The sequence below is a fragment of the Podarcis cretensis genome (assembly GCF_951804945.1).
Source record: "Podarcis cretensis genome assembly, chromosome: 4".
Lineage (NCBI taxonomy): Eukaryota > Metazoa > Chordata > Lepidosauria > Squamata > Lacertidae > Podarcis > Podarcis cretensis.
Genome location: NC_137173.1, coordinates 52846614 through 52865778, shown reverse-complemented (window position 1 = coordinate 52865778; position 19165 = coordinate 52846614). Strand labels below are relative to the sequence as shown.

Genomic DNA, 19165 nt, shown 5'->3' with positions numbered 1-19165 from the left:
TGAGAAATGTCTTATTGTAACCAAAGGCAGATGACACTTTCAAAAAAGACACAATAGGCAACAATTATAAAATGTTCTTAGCAATCATTTTATTTTTAGAACTTTTACATAAGCAGTAAGCCAGATTCTCAGCCAACGGATACTGACTGCTCTTTTCCCTATACTTTACATTTTGTGAAGATAAATTCCTAAGTCCATGTTCTACTTCTTTTTAGGCTTTGAGCCACAAACCTATTGAGCCACAGTTGGAATTGTATTAATTTCAAGTCCACTGGGCTAAACTGATCTGTAGTTCAAGCTGTGAATCTGCTTCTTTCCGTACCAAATTATTGGCTTAGGGAAATACTTATGGTTGCATTCTTTCCTGTAACATCTAATAATAAATCTCTCTCTTCTGTCTCTTGTATTCAGCTCATTCTTTTTCTTTAATTCTCTGATCCACATCATTTCACATCAGTTTGCCACCTGCCATCTGAGAACCAGTCGAGTTCTGGTATAGTAAACATTTCATGTGAACTCCTTCATGCTCTAGATTGTGTTGTTGAGATTCCCCATGTTGTAAATCTTCCCTTGACGGTGGGAACCCAAGGGTTTCAAATGCTAGATTGAATAGATGCCCAGGATTATTGTCCTACTATAACTGTATTGATTGTCTGGGTAGTGTGCTGTGTACTGAGCACTGGGGTGGTGGGACAAAGGTAGCTCAGTGGTACAACCCATGCTTTACAGTGAAACCTCTACTTACGGACATAATCCGTTCCGGAGGTCCGTCCGCTGGTCGAAACAGGACACTAGAAGAGGTGTCTTGTGCGCTTGCACATTCGGCGGTAGTGCACTTCTGCACAGACGCCAGAAGCCACTTCCGCGCATGCACAAATCACAGCAAACCCGGTGTTTATTTCCGGGTTTGCCGTCGATGCAACTTGGAACATCCGTGAGACAAGGTGTATGTAAGTCGAGGTTCCATTGTATATAAAAGAGGTGAACCTCAGACCCAGAGGGTCAACTCTTGCCCCTCCAGACCTTTCAGTCTGGCCCTCAGGGATCTCCCCAGCCGTATCTCCTCTCCAGCCCTGGATGGACGATAGAGAGGGGCATGTGTAGAAACCACTACACTGTACAAAGTTAACATTCACATGCTCTGCCCATTTTTGTCTCTGGCCGCCGGAAGGTTGCCAGAAGGGAATGCAGCCACCAGACTGAAAACAGTTCCCAATTTTTGCTGGGTTTGATACCAGGCACCTCCAGTTTTTGCTGAGAAAGTTTGAAACACGAAAGAAGCCACTGCCAGTCACTAAAGAGACAACACAGAGCTATATGGTCAGTGGTCTGACTTGACATAGAGCAATTTCCTATGTTCCTATTTGGGGAATCTCTAATAATGAGCTTCCTGTTTTCAAGACTAAGGAAGTTTATTGTGGGGTTCCAGAGATGATGATGATGTTGTTGTTGTTTTTGATGATGACGATAGTCATAGCAATCAACCTTTTCTTTGAGGTCTCCCTTATTCTGGGAGAGCTATGGCTTTCCCCACAAGAAAGTAACTAGTTTAGAAATTGCTGTGCATCAGCATATAGCCATCGGTATGTGTGGTTAGCCTGGTGCTGCCTGGGACACTAGTCCCTGTAGGTTCTCTTAACATGTCGGACTAAATCTCGCTGACATGCCTTTCAGTCACGGCTTCTCCTGACAGCTCTAAAGCTGAATGAGCTGTGGAATGTACATGAGGTTTTTGCTGATTGCTGACTGACAGAAAGAGGCTGTCGGAAGGAGGCTAGTGGGTCATTGGTTCCATTCACGTGGTTTTGTTTGCCTGTTCTTGCGCTGCCTTGTCAAGTTTCATTTCTGAATGTTTCTCAAGCGGCAGACTTTCCCAAGTCTTTTTGTTCAGTGATACGCCGCTGACTTGCCTTCCAATTCCATCAACGCTGAAAACGGTTCAAATTCAGTTGGGTTTATTGGGGGAGGGCAGGAAGGAAGGAAGGGGATGCCTGTAAATGAAAAACAACCTAGAGCTTTTTGACTCGGTCGAAAACTGTGCTAATAGGCAAGGAGAGATGCTGTCTTCACAACAGATTTGGAGGCAGTAGGCCACATTGGGACTGATGTTAACTCAGTGTCATATGAAATAGCTGATGTGGCTCCGATTAGAATTTGCTACAGGCCTGAGGCAAGTAATGATTGCCCTCAGGTGTGTAGATGAATGGCAGCGCTCATTTGCCCTCCCTTCCCTCCCAGATTCTGTTATGTTATTTCCCCAAAGGCCAGAGTATTGGAGAACTAGTGGGGTTTTAATTTCGAAAGAGATGCAGCCTTGCTACTTTTGCCACCGGCCTTGGGAAGAAACATTCCAATCCTTCTGTCAGCCTTTCAATACAGGAGGGGAAGCTGGGTTGGCTTTCTGTTCCACACTGAACTTTTCCTTGCACTGCTGTCCTTTTACCTGCTGTGGAAAAGAGTTGTGGTTGTGTCTGCATACTTCGCTTCAATGGGCCAGAAGTGGCAGCTGTTTGTTCAGAGGTAGGGATAGTATGGTAGTAGTGGGACAGCCAGACATTCATTACCTTTCAGGCAGATGTGGGCCCATTCTGAAGGCCGTTTTTTGTTTCTTAACGGATCTTCTGTTAATTGTGAGGAGAATCAAAGAATCATAGAATTGGAAGGGGCCCAAGGGTCATCTAGTCCAACCCCTGCAATGCTGAAGCTGCACTTGTTTGACTTTGCTTTAGGATTCCTCAACTGCTTCAGATTTCTGAAGTAATTCTAAAATGGCATATATAAATTCCACTTGTAGGGAATAGGGAATAAGAAGGTGGAAGTGCAAATGCCATAACATCCAGCTAACTATAACTAACTCTTTTTTAAAAATAATAATAATGAGAGAATCTGGTAAACACATTCATGGTTATCTGTTTTGGGATAATATTATGTAATGCCTGGAATTTTAGGAGCCCTTTGTCATTCAGAATTAGCAAGTATTTGATAACGTGATGGCAAACTTTGGTGAGATTCAGAAAGCAGCACCCCTGGTCTCCTACTGTATATGTCAGATTTTAGGAGCAAGCCGTTCCCTTTTCCTATGATACAATTAACTTCTTATCTACACTAGCAGTATTTTCATCCACACTGTAGCTGAACAGAGCTGGACTTCAGCAAGGCTTCCCACTCAGAGGAATGCTGTTATCTTTGCAATATCAAGACGGGGATAAGCGAGCATTTCTTTTCTGAGTGGCAAATAAAGAATTTTTCAGGGGTTGTTTAGACAGTATCTTTATAAAACATCCTTTTAAGCAAAAAGACCTTCCCTTCATTTTACAGGAACATCTTTCACGAAAAGAAAATGGTTACTTGTGCTCTTATCTATATCTTGCAGTAACCTTCTCTCCCCCCCCCCCCCTTTTAGGCACATCAGCTGGATTACTCAGCTCACTATCTACGTCTTAAGTTCCTGACAGGAAACCAAATGCAATCCTACATACCAAAGCCAGAAGAGGATATTTATGAACTGGTAATGCTCACCCTTCAATAATAATTCTGTGCAACGTTTCTTGTGAGAAAAAGACTCTTGTTGTAGTGCTTGGTCTTTTTTGGTAATTAATTGCAAGCTATTGATACTCATAAATATCAGTAACTTTAAACTAGTAGCACAAGATAATTTACTTGTGTTGCGGAACAAAAGATATTGATTCTGATATTATTGTTGTTATTATTATTACACTTGAATTCTACCCTTCAAGGAGCACACAGAAGTATAAATGGTCCTCCCCTCTTCACAACAACCCTGTGGGGTAGTTTTGAGACTGGCCCCAAGGCTTTAAGTCTGGGTGAGGATTTGAAGCAAGGCCTTCTAATCCTAGTCCAACACTCTTAATTGCTATATGAGACACTAACTTTAGTAATTCACTTTTAAGTAGGGTGATAAAATTCATGGCTTGTGATTGGTGTATATGGAAAGAAGGGAGGTGGGCCTACGTTTTCTCAGACAGAGGGAGCATCATTGTGAAAGCTTCCATGGAGGGGTGGTCTTTGCCAAGCAAGATGGAGAAAAGAAATGTGGATTTCTGATGCAATGAAAAAGATGGTAGATACTGACCCCCAGTGGAGATGAATAGTAGGACGACTGGATAAAGGGGAAATTATGTGCTTTTATTTCTGAGGTCAAGGCAGCAATCTTATACAGTTGTACCTTGGTTCTCAAACGCCCTGTAACTTGAACGTTTTGGCTCCCAAACGCCGCAAACTGGGAAGTGAATGTTCAGGTTTTCAAACTTTTTTTGGAAGCTGAACGTCTGACGCAGCTTCCATTGCTTCCGATTGAGTGCAGTACGATCTGCCAAGTTATTATTTTTATTAAATTTGTATACTGCCCTTCATCGGAACACAACATAACAATACAAAATGAAAAACGCAAGATTCTCTTCACATTGCTGCGGTTCTTCTTTAGACATCTTTGTCTTCACTCTTAATTTTAAAAGAACACTGTGTGAAAAAATAACAACTGACAATATATGTCATCACAACAGACTCTCACTCTCTCTTTTTGCATTTTCAGTTGTATAAAGAAATTGAAATCTGTGAGAAAATTACACAGCAAATTCGGATTGAAAAATCTGACACATCGTCTGATAACTATGGTGAGTTTGACATCTATATATATATATATATATATATGCCTTTTCATATCTAAGCATGCTTTTAAATACATCTTCAGAGGATTTATTGAATAAACCATCTGTGGTCAAATCTCAGGACTGTCATTCCCATAGCTGTCACAGTGTGCGCCTCAGTATTAAGCCTTCTAATGAAACATGGCAAATCTGCCATTTTTGTCTTGCCTGAAGTGGTGTGCTAGATTTTCATGGGGGTTGATTTTAAGTGCAAAGCCTGGCCATTTCAAGAGCTGAGTCCTTCCAGGAAACAAGCCTCTCTTTGCTAAATAAATAAAGACTTTTCACAGTAAGCAAGTCACAGCATCATCCCCAAGAAAGACTTTTTTCAAGGGCTGCCTTTTCTTGCAGCAGAAGCTGCCTTGCGCCATTCTGCCACTGGATTTGACCAGCTGTTAATTGGATCCATTTAAAGATATTCATTTATTGTAAATGACTCTTGTGCCACTTTTCAGGATCAAAGATTATCCCATAGCAGCTTAGAATAAAGTGATCACAAACAAGTACAATCAAACAACATTATTAACTCTACAGCAATACATAATTGTTAAATGTAAAAGTGAACAGAGCAATAGAAAATTAAAAATAGCATAAAGCCATCAGGGTTGAATTACTTACACTTTTAATTATTTGCCCACGTTAAAGTAGCTTACATACGTCTATGTCCTATGTCTTTGCTAATTAACAGAAATTACATGTTGGTCATTAGCAAATAAGGTTGCCATCTTAACCCAACTTACCTGGGAGTAAGCCCCATTGTATTCAATAGGATATACTTCTGAGTAGTTATGGTTTAGCTTGCATTGCAATTTATTAACCCCCCCTTCTTTTTAAAAGTATGTACAACTACTAACTTCTTTGTTATGTAGATACCACCTAGTGCTAGTCACCTGAACCCAACCAATTTTTGTCTTTATACCCTAAATATCCATCTCTGAAGCTGTGATAATTCAACGGTCTCATTTTTTCCTGCTGGGCTTCCATTTAGGCAGTCTTGTTCATAGTGAATATATTATCTAAGATTACCCTTTCTTGCTGGCTTTGAATCTCTAAACACAATGAGATTTCTGTATTTCATGGTACACAGTGATATTCTACTGTATTTTCTTTGTCCTTTCTCTTTCGAAAGTGATGAATGAAAGTATCTTTCCAGCTACAAAAATTACTCTGAAGGCAGTTTGATTGAGAATTGGATCCTATCCCATCTGCTTCCTTATAGCTAATGGCCAATACTATGTTAAATATATTTCCCCCAGGAGGGTCATAAATATTTTGCTTAATAAACAAAAAGGCAAGCTGCTGCCTACATCTCCCTAGGAAGCCATCGAATTTCAGAGCAGCAAATGCCTCGTTTTAGAGAAAGCAATAAATAATGCATGATAGTTAACATGTATTTACATCCTGCATACTTTGGAGCAGATGATACAAACTGAATGCACCTCGAGGCAGGACAAAGTCAAATGCAGATATCAAGTATGATGCACACTTCTAATCCAGGTGTTGGCAGTTATTTTCCTGAAAAAACATTTCCCTGAAACACTCTGTATCTCTGCGTCTGTTTCCCTTTCTCCCACCCCCACAATTTTAAATATATGTGAGCCACTTGTGCCTTACCAGATTTAGAAAAAGTATAATATGTGGAGTGGTAACATGGCTTTAATCTTGGTCAGGCCTGTGTATTACACAATTCAGTGTAGTGCACAGATCTGACTGCAAGTGAGATCTATGTTTTGCTTAATATATTCACTTTTTTTCTCTGTGTATCATGCACATGCAGAATCTGGAAAACAGAACCATAATATTTTGCCCAAAACAAATAAAAAAACCCCATGTATTATTGTTGTCGTCATGGGGTGTGGTATTCTGTTTTAGAGAGCAACTTACACAGATTATTTCCATACAGACTGTATGAATAATCGTGGGAGTTTGGTAAAATTAGACAGGGTAAAGAAATGGTTTTACTTGATTAAAGCAAAGTTAATGGAATGGATCTTTTTGTGAAATTAAATCAAATGGTTCTGTTTTGCCACTGGATATTTCAACAGGCTTTTCTCTGTCCTCTGTGGAAGAAGATGGGATTCGGCGGCTCCATGTAAACAGTGTTAAAGAGACAGGCCTGGCTTTCAAAAAAGGTAGGGTGTCAGGGGATGTTGTATTTCCCTTTAAAACTTTTTCAGTGTTCAACAAAAGGAGCCCTTTCCTCTTTCTGCTGTTCAAGATTATACCAGATCTCCGTTGCACCTAGACCAAAATTCATTTAGGAATGGTGACAAAAAGTGTAACTCCAGTACCTTCCAAATTATGTTACTGTTCAGTCCGTCTCTTAATTTTACAAGATGAATTTATTGTAAAGCTGGTAACACAGTTATGTTGAAGGCTGACTATACAGTGGTACCTCGGGTTACAGACGCTTCAGGTTATAGACGCTTCATGTTACAGACTCCACTAAACCAGAAATAGTACCTTGGGTTAAAAATGTTGCTTCAGGATGAGAACAGAACAGAAATCACACAGCGGCTCATAACCAGAAACCACTCGTAACATGAGGTGCGCTTTCATTAATGGCGCCTCCTGCTACTGCCACACCACTGCCGTGTGACTTCTGCTTGCATCCCGGGGCAAAGTTCGCAACAAGGGACATCTACTTCCGGGTTAGCGGAGCACGTAACCCAAAGCATTCATAAGGGGGACGGTATGTAAAATGAGGTACCACTGTACATCTTTCTGGACACTGAAGGTTGATATTCTTCCCTTTGCTGCATCTTAATAGCTTGTGATAGTTTTGTTTCATGTTGATTTAGGAGAAGTAACTCAAATGATCACAGGAAGTAACCTCTGAAGAGGCTTGGGGCAGGGATAAATCACATTTTGTTTACTTCTTTTTCAAATATCTATCTACATGCATGTTTTGAGAACATGAATATCTTAACATGAGAACTTGAACTGAACAGCAATATACATTCCTTTTGATTTTTTTTTAAATTATGACATTTATCCTACCATTGGAAACCTTCACACAATCATTACAACATAATTTTAGTATTCTTGCAATACTAAATAAATTATAAGGGGCTCATCTCTCTGTTCAGTCATGAACTGATGTAGTGCTCTTGGGTGAGTTACTTACCTTTCTTGGTCTTAGTTTTTCCACTTGTAAAATGTACATAATTCTTATTTTCTAATAAAATGATTGAATGGACAAATAAAATCAAGATTGTAAAACATGGAGCACAATACCCAGAATGCTCTGCCATGCTGGACTGAGCCTCATGTTGCCAGACACACTCGGTTTGGCTGGACTGGGCTGTTGCATCATTACAGCGCATCTTTGTGGTTTGTGAAAGGAGTTTTCAATGAAGAAAAGTTTCTTGTTTGAAAGAAATAGCATATAGGCCAGAAGTGGCCCTCCAGATGCTTCTTGACTCCAACTCCCATCATTCCTGACTGGGGCTGATGGGAGTTGGAGTCCCCCAACATCTGGAGGACCGCAGGTTAGCCAATCCCACCATAGGCAGACATGAAATCTTAAATGCTGAATAGAAATCCAACTCTGATGGATAACTTTGAGTATGACTCTTGATTTTCTGCTTTCTCTTTGCAGGCCTGAAACCTGGTGATGAGATCATTGAAATCAATAAGAAAGCTGCTGAAGACTTAAATTCAGCCATGCTAAGAGATGTTCTTGTTCAGCCTTCTCTGTGCCTTACAGTACGGACTTATCCTGAGAGACAGGCAGGGCAGAAACTAATGCAGCTGCCACAACGCCGCACAGATGGTTCACTCGACCTGACCGACAGTCCATTGCGCTCTGTTGGCAATAGCCAAGGTACCCATGTTTACTAGCATTGTGGGCTTACATTTTTGAATCTTCCACCTCTTCAGTTCTATAAAAGAGACTTGCTGCTTTCAAAAACAGAAGCTGCTGCAATTTTAAAGGATACTTTTTTTTAGTTTTTAATCTTATGTTTCTCTTGCGGTGTCTTCCTTCACCTCTCTTCCAAACATCTTTTTATTTTTTTTTTAAAAAAAACTTCTTCATGTATACTACTGCCAGGCAAACCTGATGCAAACATTGATACATTTAAAAAGTTCCAAACATTACTTAGTTTTTGGGCTACGGCAGCTTTCGAAAGTGTCTCTCTGTTTTGCCACAAGATGTCAGCAGTGTCCTATGTGAAAGCGGTTCTGTGTAGGATTCATTTGTCCACTGAATATGCTTGGTTAATAACAGAACAAAGATGGAAATGTTCTTAATGATGCATTGAGGAACAGACATTTCTTTAGCCAGCTAACATGAATAGGGGAGTCAAGTGCCTGTGAACATGCAGTTCATACTGACCGAGGAATTAGATTCCGACAGCAGGCCTTCAAAGCATGTCCTTGACTGTAGCATCTTCCATACACTACTGTGTTCACCAGGAAACTTGCAGTATCTTAGTGGCAAAACAAGCACAAACAAATCCTAATTAATACGCTTTTTAAGTCATTGTCGTCCTAAATGTTCATAGTGAAATAAGAGTTCAGGTAAGAAAGGAAGGGAAGCAATAGATTCACCTTGTTTTTGTGAATATTTTACCAGAAAAGCCCAGGTGCTTCCCAACAGGCAGGCTGTTTGTACGAAATTTGGTTGCTATCCTACACTTTCTAAGCACAATTTTCTTGTGACTTTTCAAGCCGCAAAAAGTATTGAGAGAAAAGTGATGGGAAATTGTAGTGGAAAGTATGGGATAACAGCCACTAGTTAGCTGTGCCGTATCACCTGTGTGTGAAAACACAAGCTCAATAAGCAGCTAGACAGGAAGCTCCCCAGATCTTTCCTTTTTCTGCTTTCCAGCACAAAAGATAAGGCTTTTTGCATGGTAGGAAAGATAGTCACGAACTCTGGGATATCACTGGTGTTTGCAACTGCCACAAAAGAAAAGAAAAGAAAAGAAAAGAAAAGAGAAAAGAAGAAGAAGAAGAAGAAGAAGAAGAAGAAGAAGAAGAAGAAGAAGAAGAAGCACAATTTAGTCTATAGTTGAGGTCAGTTGAGGAACAACATGTATGAAGTATAAGGTGAAAACTGAGGAGAAAGAAAAGGGGAAGTGGGAACTGACCTGCTTGAGCCCTGAACAGGATATAATCTCCTGGAAGTGTGCATTAGGTTGGAAGAAGGAACGTGCTTCCATGGTTGACCCCTATCCCCATGCTGTATATCAGCAAAGCACCAAGGTGCAAGACCATCAGCCAGCCTTGTTCCTGAGCCCCTTTGCACTGCATAGCATAGGGAGGGAAAGCTTCAAGAAGCAGGAAATGAATTTTTAATAACATTCATTCTTGTTTTCAAATCTCACTTTTTAAGGATTCCAGAGTGAACGTTTTGTAGCCAGCAGAGTTTAAAGCCACACTTTTTAATTTTTTATTATTTCATTTATTGAATTTATTTTCCGCCCTATACCCGGGGGTCTCAGGGTGGTTACTTTCTGTGAAGTAACATTGTTCTGGCCATGCCCAGGAAGCTTCTTATATGACCTACTGCACTGTCAGATGCTCCTCACTGAGGGCTGTATATTATCCAAGCCAGATAGTAACTTGAATAATTCATGTGCGTAAATCCCTGGTGCAATTTTGGTTGGGCACGGTGGTCTGGTTCACACATCACACTAAACAATAAATGAAGCTGCAGTTTCATGTGAACAAGAAGCATGCTGTTGCTCCCTGTCTTTTCCAGGGTTTCATAGTACTACAGAGTGCCATAAAAAGTTTTTAAAATGTGAACTGTAAACATACACTACTGCACTGTGTTTAAATAGCAATTGTAAAAATATATGGTTTCATTAAATTGATAGGGACAGCTCTGTGTGTGAGTGTTTGTATGTTTGTTTGTGTGTGTGTGTGTGTGTGTGTGTGTGTGTGTACATGCACAATAACACATGACTCATTTTTATTTGTGAGACACAGTTTTGGTTTTAGGAAATTTTATTGAATGTTTTTGCATTCCTTTTTTTGTAAACCGCTTAAAGATTTGATGATATCAAGCAGTAGAAATTATTTGTACACACAAACATATATTAGCCAATAAATAGATGCAGACAGTAAAAAGCATTCCATGTGTTCAGCTGTTCACTTAAGGCCCAAATGAACATTTTCTCTCTATCTGGGACTGGAGTCTATACTGCAGGAAGTAGATTAAGGCACGTTTTTTCTATAACAGGAAAGAAGGCCCAGATAACTATAAAAAGTATTAGGCTCATCAGAATAGGGTGAGATTCCACAAGGCTTTAAAGGGACTGTTGATCATAGTAGACAAAATGAAGCTGCTCAAACAAGCTTGGATATGTTGGTGGCATTTTAAAAAATAGGTACTATTTTGATTAAATACTGAAATCTATTATTCAAGTAATATATTTTCAGAGCCATGGTGTTAGATTTTTTATAATTATTTAAAAACTATTCTCAAGTAATCAAGCCAGTTGAACAATTAGGGATTTTACTACAGCTTTGATCTCAATTATTTGAGGTATCTTCTTGATTTGAGTCATATTTGAAACAAGTACACCATTGTTCTTGCTGAGTTTTGCTCTCTTCAGCATGTTGCATCAACAGACTTAAAACTGACATAGCAATGGTGAGTTTGCCTATTATATCAAATAATATCAATTATTATATCAAATTTTCAGGTTGTTAAGAAACAATTTGCCAGCAGAATGTTAAAAGCCTATGGCATGTACCAGTGGATCACATGGCAATTTGCATGGTGCATTTGGCAAACTGCTTGTTCATTATGTATTTATTTAAAATATTTATAGCCCGCCTTACCTCTGCAGAACTCAAAGTGGCCAAGGACAATGAAATTAAAACAACCATTTAATGACCAATAAAAGCAGTTATGCCCATCTGAGATACAGTATTTTATTTTGAGCTCTTCAAGGTATTTCTGGAAGCTATATATGAACATAATGTATTACTTATTAGAGCAGAATATAGGTAATTTTAAATATGTATCTAGTCATCTCATGATTACTGCTCCCATTCCAGATATAGTGTCGTAAATGTTTGTTATTTCATGCAAGCAACACTACACACAAGGCTATGAAAAATACTCAGTTTTACTCTGGACCCCCCCCCCACTCCAATGTGTACTTTTTGCAAATAGTAATAGGCTCCATTAATGGCAGTTTCAAGTGATCTAAGTGAAGCGTGCTCTAATAATGGCACTGGAGAGCTAAAAGGTATTTGTGTTTGTTCATGACATAACAGTGTTTGCTGTGTTGCACTTCTGAATTGTTGTTCAACCCGTTATTTCTCACTTCTGTCTCATCCTAACAGGACACTTGTTCTGCAATGATCAGGACAGCTGTGCTGAGACAACTCCAGAAGAGGCAGAAGTGCATGTCTTGGAGTCGTCCAGTGAGGGTGATAAAACTGGCAAGGTGTGAAACTTTCATTTTCACATTGTAAATAGCAGAATCACTGCAGGCTAAAAGCTGGCATGCTGACTTCACAGCTGTGTGCGATTAGAACAGTCTCTTCCAGGATAATGTTTACCTTGGGGTGTTTTTTTTAAAGTGTTTACATGATATGGAATGAACCCAATTAGAGCCTTGATTATAGCTCAACACCACCTGCTGTACCCAAATGCTCCCCCTTTGCCCATCGTGGGTGGGTGTGGTGTGGTAATAATGATTTTGAATATAAAACACTACAGCCCCTTTTCTTTGGTTGTGAATCTCCCTGAATGCCACTTGCCACATTTTCACATGCACCCCTGCCTCTGCTTATAATTCTTAATATATGATATGCTCAAATATATTTTTGCTAGTTGCAGAGCTTTCATGGTGGCATCCTAAATGGAAAGAAATGTTAGGTGTTCTACCTTTTGATTGCAGTGGAACTCAACAATTAAGATAAACTGACCAAACAAATGGATTGTTAATTGGGATGCCCATCCCAATTGGGAGCTTATTAACATATGAGCATCCTAGTTTATTTTTGTGGGTGCTTTGTGAAGACGAGCTTGTTGTTTTTTGTAATTGTGTGTGCAAAAATACAATTCAACTTTAAAAGGACATGCATTTCAAAAGTTGTCTGATGAGTGCCTTCATTTTACACTCCGCTGAAAACATGTAACTCCTTCAGAATTTTTCTGATAATTAGTAACAGATAAGGTAAGTAGGTCTGAGCTTCCTTTTGTGTCCCTGTATTGCAATGGTTTCCCCAGAATAGTTTACTAATTACAACTTCTGCCTGAGGACAGCTTCACATAATGCAAATTTATTAAATGAATGCCACTTTTTGTGAATGGAATTCCACGTTTGTAATACATGCAGGTTGTCACATGTGACAAGCACTTTAATATTTATTAACACAAGGCAGGAAGCTGAATTTGGTGGTATATCATGGGGTGTACACGTAATAAAATAAATGTGTGTGTAATTATCATATGTGACTATATTTATGTGAGTTACATGAAATATCCAATCTCAAAATTGTATCCAGGTAAGAAATTAATCTTGTGGGAGGTGGCTCTTGGTTACGAATTAATCCACAAATGGTGTTGTTAGGATATCATAGTGGAAAGGAAGGAAAAACCTCATGGCCTCAGATTTCCTGCCCCTTTGTCTAACTAGCCTATAGCCCTTCCTTTGATAGCTAGACAGTGGAAGTCTGCTAGCAGGAGGTATTCCCAAGCTTGAAGCAGCTGCAAAATTGCATCAGCTACTAGAGCTCAGATGCAGAGCTCATATGACAAGCAGGAGGCTGTTGAAGTTTGCACTCTGGTTTCCTGCAGGACCTATTATAGTAAGTGATGCTGGGTGGGTTTTCTGGCTTAGAAAAGAAGGGAGGTTCTGACCTCTAGAGGTATGTAGATCTTAAAACGTTAAGTATGGTCTTTGCTGGATTAATAAGGTGTTTAGAAAGGGTATGTCTCATTTTTAAAAGTGAGTAGTAGGAAACTGGTTCATAGTTTTAAAATATTCTTATGTTGGTGTTTGTGCTCTTATCTAGATTTTTACATTTTGCAAACTACAGTGGTCATGTCCTGAGGTTTTCTTCTTTTCAGCTGCAGATGTTTTAGATCAGTGGTCCCAAACTTTCTCCCCCATAGACCACTTGAATATTGCCGATGGTCTTGGTGGGATCCCTTAATTATTATTCTGCCTGTTGTAGCAATTGCAGTGCACTTTGCTGGATAAAGTATTATTTTTAATTGTCTGTTTATGCTCCTTTTGTTTCATATATACCGTATTTCATTGCATCACAATTTGAATTCTGTAGAATTCAGATTGTTGTGCAATAAAATAAGAAATAAAAGAATCAATAAACATACAATTAGGAATCAATATGAATATTTAATGTGGACATGACGTGGACCATTTAAATGAAGCTCAGACTACTGCTGGTCCACAGACCACAGTTTAGGAACCCACCTCTTAGATTAAAGATACATTTTTAAGGTTAATAAATATGTATACTAGGGGAAAATGCAGTAGCTTGTCAGCTCTATGTAGCAAAACATACATCGTTGATGACCAACTTTTTTAAACTAGCTGAGTCATTAATACTCAGTAGACGAGTGTAATACCTTTCTAACTTGTGTAATCTCTTCTGTAGCAGAAGAATACAATAAGGAATGGAAACTTGCTTTGTATAAACGAAATGCCATTTATTTAATGTGCTCTTAATATGCTGAAATGCATGTTTTGTTTATAAAGAGAGACATACTTTTGAATTCATTCTGGATTTTTGTTAAAGGTTTTAAAGGTGTGTGTTTACAGTGCTTGTTTAACCTGTGTTAAAGGTGTGTGTTTACACTGGAGAAAGCATTGCAAATGAATTCATATTTTGAGTTGAATAGTTCATATATAATGCTATACCGCATAGCACAATAGCACTCATCACATTCTTCCTGTATTCCTATGTGATTTATGACTCTTTAATAACAAAAGATTATAGGAGCTCACTTGATTAACCTTATGTGGGTGTATGCTTGAAAAGTGGTTCTTTTACGTACTTCATTCCTAATTCTATCATAGCATTATATTTGTGCTGAATTAAATCAAATCTTTCCAGCAATAGCACCTTCCTTGTACAACACTAAATGTGCTTTTGTACATCTACAATTAGATTTCTTCTGCAGACTATGTTATATCAGTTGCATCATTAGTCTTCATAGGACAGTGTTTCTAATAAGCCTTAAATGCCTACCCAAAATGTTTATTAGCCGCCTTGAACTACACATACTTAGGTCAGTAGTATAGAAAAGAACAAACCTTCTTAGGCTTGATCCAGGATTGGAAGTATGGTGTGTGTGTGTGTGTGTGTGTGTGTGTGTGTGTTAATGGTATTCATTTATTTCTTCTGGACAAAATTGATGTACTGCAATATAGGATGAAGCTGGGAAAAGCAAACCTCTAGAAGGAAGGATTTGGTTGACCTCTCATCCCCATGATGTTTCCAACTGCATCTCTTTGCTTTCTGCCAAAAAAACCCCATCACACTTTAATAGCATTGTGCAGTTCAATTCACATCTGACCGGGGGTGGTCTGGTTGTCACTGAGATGCACACTGCGGGAGGAGAACCATTGTATTATCCTGTAATACACACAATGTACATATATGTACACACAGATGGGTTGAATTGGTACCCATGAAAATGTTTTTTGGGGGGTGGAAAGGAGATTTCAAGAGGCTGAAAAGTTTTATATAGCCCCCCTTGCTTCTCTGGTATAGCCCCCCCTCTTTTTGGTGCTGCTTCTCTCCCCAATCCGCAGGCTTGGTATAATTTAAAGCAAGCAAACGAAAAGCTCAAAGGGCTTCTTCTTTAGAGAATCTGAGCCAGTCAGGGATCACATGGCCATCACGATAACAACCTGTCATTACAGCCCATCAGATTGGCTAAGTGACAACACCATGGTGCTAATTCAGAGCAAGAGCAAAAAGCATTGTCCATACTCTGATTTGGTTTTCTGTCTTTCTTCATTCGTGACATAGCCAAATCTGGTTTTCTGCATGAAGTTGTCAGGAAACCTGTTAACTCTAATTTTCCTACATAATGATATCACAAAGCTAAATTAGAGTGTGGATAGTACCCACTCTGAATGGCCAAATATATTTTGTACTAATCATTCCTGAAATGAGCTGTGCTGATTTGGTTGTGTGGGTGTAAAATGCACCCTCTGCCCTGTTTTGACTTGATATTTTGATTTCGAATCCCCTTTTGGGGAGAAAAAACTGCTGGTCGTTTGTTACCTTTCATCTAAATTAAGGCAGCTGTATCTTAGCACTGCAGTTAATTAGCTAGCGATGGTAGCAAAGAGTCATGATTTTTGTTCAAATTATCAAAGTATTTTGAACATGTTTCCCCCTTATATTTTAGCAATGAAGGACAGTCATTTTGTTTTTTGCATTCAAAGCACATTAATTACGTTCTCTCACCGTCTACTAGTATGATTTGTAAAATATCTTACCTAAACTTCTTACCAGCTATTGGCTTTCAAAGATTTCTAATTGGCAACCTGCTTTATTTCTGGAAATGTTAATATTCTTGTGCAGCACAGGTTGTAGCCAATCAGCTCTCCGGAGCCTCAGGCAATAGACATTTATTTTCCACCGGGGATTTTGCTTCTTCCTTTCAAGTTTAAGCTGTCCTTGCTTGAGTACTTTTTCGAAAGCTCCTTGAAAGGGAGAATTAAGGACTGACTCTGCAGCTTAAATCAGAGAATTTCATTCTAGTTGACTCTATTGAGCGTGTAAAGTCTGAAGAGGAATACAAGAGGAATCCGGTAGCTGCCCATTCTCATTAGCATGCAAGAAGGTATCCAGCAGTCAGAAATACTATGAATTGGAATGAGAATATGTATTTTTTTTTTTACCCGTAAAGTAGGTCAAGAAATCTGGATGTGGGGTGTGTCTACCCTCCGTCCATTTTTTATTGCTGAAAATGGCGAATAATGGTATTGTCAGAGTAACATCGTTTTGGTGATGTCAGTTTATTGGAGAGTTAAACGTAAGCCCAGAAATGAAGGCACTGGGAGAGCTTCTGATTCTCTTCGGCATATGCTTCATATGGTGAGATCTACCATATAGCGGAAATAATGAGAGAATGTTATGTTGTTATGCTGCATTTTAAAGGAATAATTGGCTGATGCTATCAAAGCAAATTGAGTGATTTTCCAAGTCTTGCCTTGAACATGCAATAATCTGGGTCACCAGAATATCACACAAGGTGAGATGGGGGTGAAATTTGTTATCCAGCTGAAATAACATTAAATAAGCAGTGAAATTTGAGATTCAGCTGTTTTATAGTTGGATGAGGTAGAAATCTTGGGGAGCAAAATGTTATTGTATTGTGGAAAGGGGGGAGGGGGAAAGCATTTTTAATGTGGCTTTTATTGGTCCTTGGGTGCATCCAATTCTGCAAGCCTAAAAATGCAGATTATGGCCAACCGAAGTGAATGACAGTTTGGATCTCCAGCAATTACTACTTCTCTTTAAAATATGTAATAAATGCTGATCTTTAATACACATATTTTTCAAGAAAAGATCCATATTAGTGGATGAGATCATTATTGCTTTTACTATCGATTAACTTTAAAGATATGTGATTAAGTAGGTCTCAGATGAAGTAGATTCTTGCCTATGAAAGCTCACGCTTATAGCAGCTAAGAATTCCATGTACTGTTTTTCCGTTGTATTTTGTATCTTTGGCATGTTAAAGAATCACGTGTTGTTCCTTCTGGATATAATAACAGGCAATTTGTCTAAAGATAGAAAAGTTTGTGTAAAAACTTCTGAAAATGGTTATGAACCGGTATTTGTCAGGATATTGACATGCCCTGTCAATAAGTCCATGATTGTAGTTCTCTTTAAAACTTGTGTTTGTGCTTTGATGTCTTGTGTGTTAAACGGTTCCTCTGTGTGGGGCTTGGCTTTATGGGTGACCACTGCAATTTGCACAACCATGGTGGTCCTTTTTCTAAGCAATCAAAATTGTGTTAGGCATGTCCATATAACCCCTGCTGGCTTATAAACCTTCTGGCCTCATAAGCCTTTTGTCATGTATTTAAATTCATTGGTCTTCATGGAAATCACACAAAAAACAAAACACAATATTCAATAAGGCAATAGAGCTCTGTTTCTGGTTCAGCAAACCATAAACTTCACAATCAAATGCAAGCTTGGTGGAATATGTGTGTATATTACATACACATTGTATGATAAACACACACACACATATTACGATATGAAATAATATTTTCATAAGCTATATAACTTTTATTGGGTCAGTGTTGTGTGTGTGTGTTTAGCTTTTTGTTAGCACAAGCTAAATCCTAAAAAGATTCAGTAGGAGAGAGTCTCTAAAAATAAGTTTGTGCTGAAGTCTCTGTTTAAATTACCTAACCTTATCTATCCCACATACCAATAAACAAACTCAGTTGCTTTCTGGTTTCCTACATGCCTTTGATATGCTCTCCAAGGGTCATATGGTAGCTGGAGAGGTTCAGTTGGTCCTCATGATCTGTGGATAATTAGGATACATTTCCCTCTTCTAAGGACTGGAACCAGAAACACCCCTTCCAGTTCAGATCTCCATATTCCTTGACCCCCAACCAAGATGCTCCTGTTTACTCTCCTGGCATATCGTAGAAATGGAGTGTTGGAAGGGACCCCAAGGGTCATCTAGTCCAACCCCCTGCAATACAAGAATCTTTTGCCCAGCATGGGGCTTCAGCCCTCAACCCTGAGATTAAGAGTCTCATGCTCTACTGACTGTCCTGTATGTGTTGTGCTTTCCTGCTCTTGAGCTTATCAGCTAATAATAGGCTGTGTAGAAACTCTTGCTTTGAGACTCCCCTTCTTCGGTTTTCTTGATATCAGATAGTGGCTACAAGCTTCCAACCCTCTAATTGACATTTCTGGTCAGCAACAGTCTAGTTTATTGTCAGTTCTTCTGGACCTTTCTGTTGTAGTCGTTGTCGTCATATTAATTAAATTTGTATACTGCTCTTCATTTGAGGTTCACAGGACAGCTCATAACATAAATCAATAACCCTTCTCCCACCAACACATTTAAAAAGCCATAGAAGGTTAATCAAACAAACACCTGGCATGTAAAGATAAGTAATGATGGTGCCAGATGAGCCTTCCTAGGGAGAGCATTGCACAAATGGATAGCCACCTCAGTGAGGTCCTAATCCATTTAAGGTTTTATTGGTCAAAGCCAGCACTTTGAATTGGGCCCAGAAACTTAATTGGCAACCAGTTCAGCTGGACCAGAATTGGTGTAATATGCTGAAATTGTCTTCTCCCACTGAGCAACCTGGCAATTCTATACCAGTTGAAGTTTCTGGGTTTTTTTTAAGAATAATTTTTTATTAACCGACCAATCACATCAAATCAAACCAAATTACATAAATTCCAAATTACACAGCCGAATTTTAAATTTTTGTTGGGGCTACCCATATTTCAAGTTCCGAAGGGGATCCAATCAACTTCTTGCTTCTTACTGCTGTTTT

The 19165-nt window shown here is 39.0% G+C and overlaps 1 protein-coding gene across 12 annotated transcripts in view; it reads left to right on the top strand.

Moving 5' to 3' along the window:
• Positions 1-19165, top strand: part of TIAM1 (TIAM Rac1 associated GEF 1) — a 187948-nt gene that overhangs the window by 149011 nt on the left and 19772 nt on the right. For all 12 annotated transcript variants that reach the window (XM_079972007.1, XM_079972001.1, XM_079972011.1 and 9 more), the window contains 5 exons: positions 3404-3508; positions 4553-4634; positions 6713-6799; positions 8269-8493; positions 11976-12079. In XM_079972007.1, the coding sequence (XP_079828133.1) occupies positions 3404-3508; positions 4553-4634; positions 6713-6799; positions 8269-8493; positions 11976-12079 (603 nt within the window). The remainder of the gene's footprint in view (positions 1-3403; positions 3509-4552; positions 4635-6712; positions 6800-8268; positions 8494-11975; positions 12080-19165) is intronic.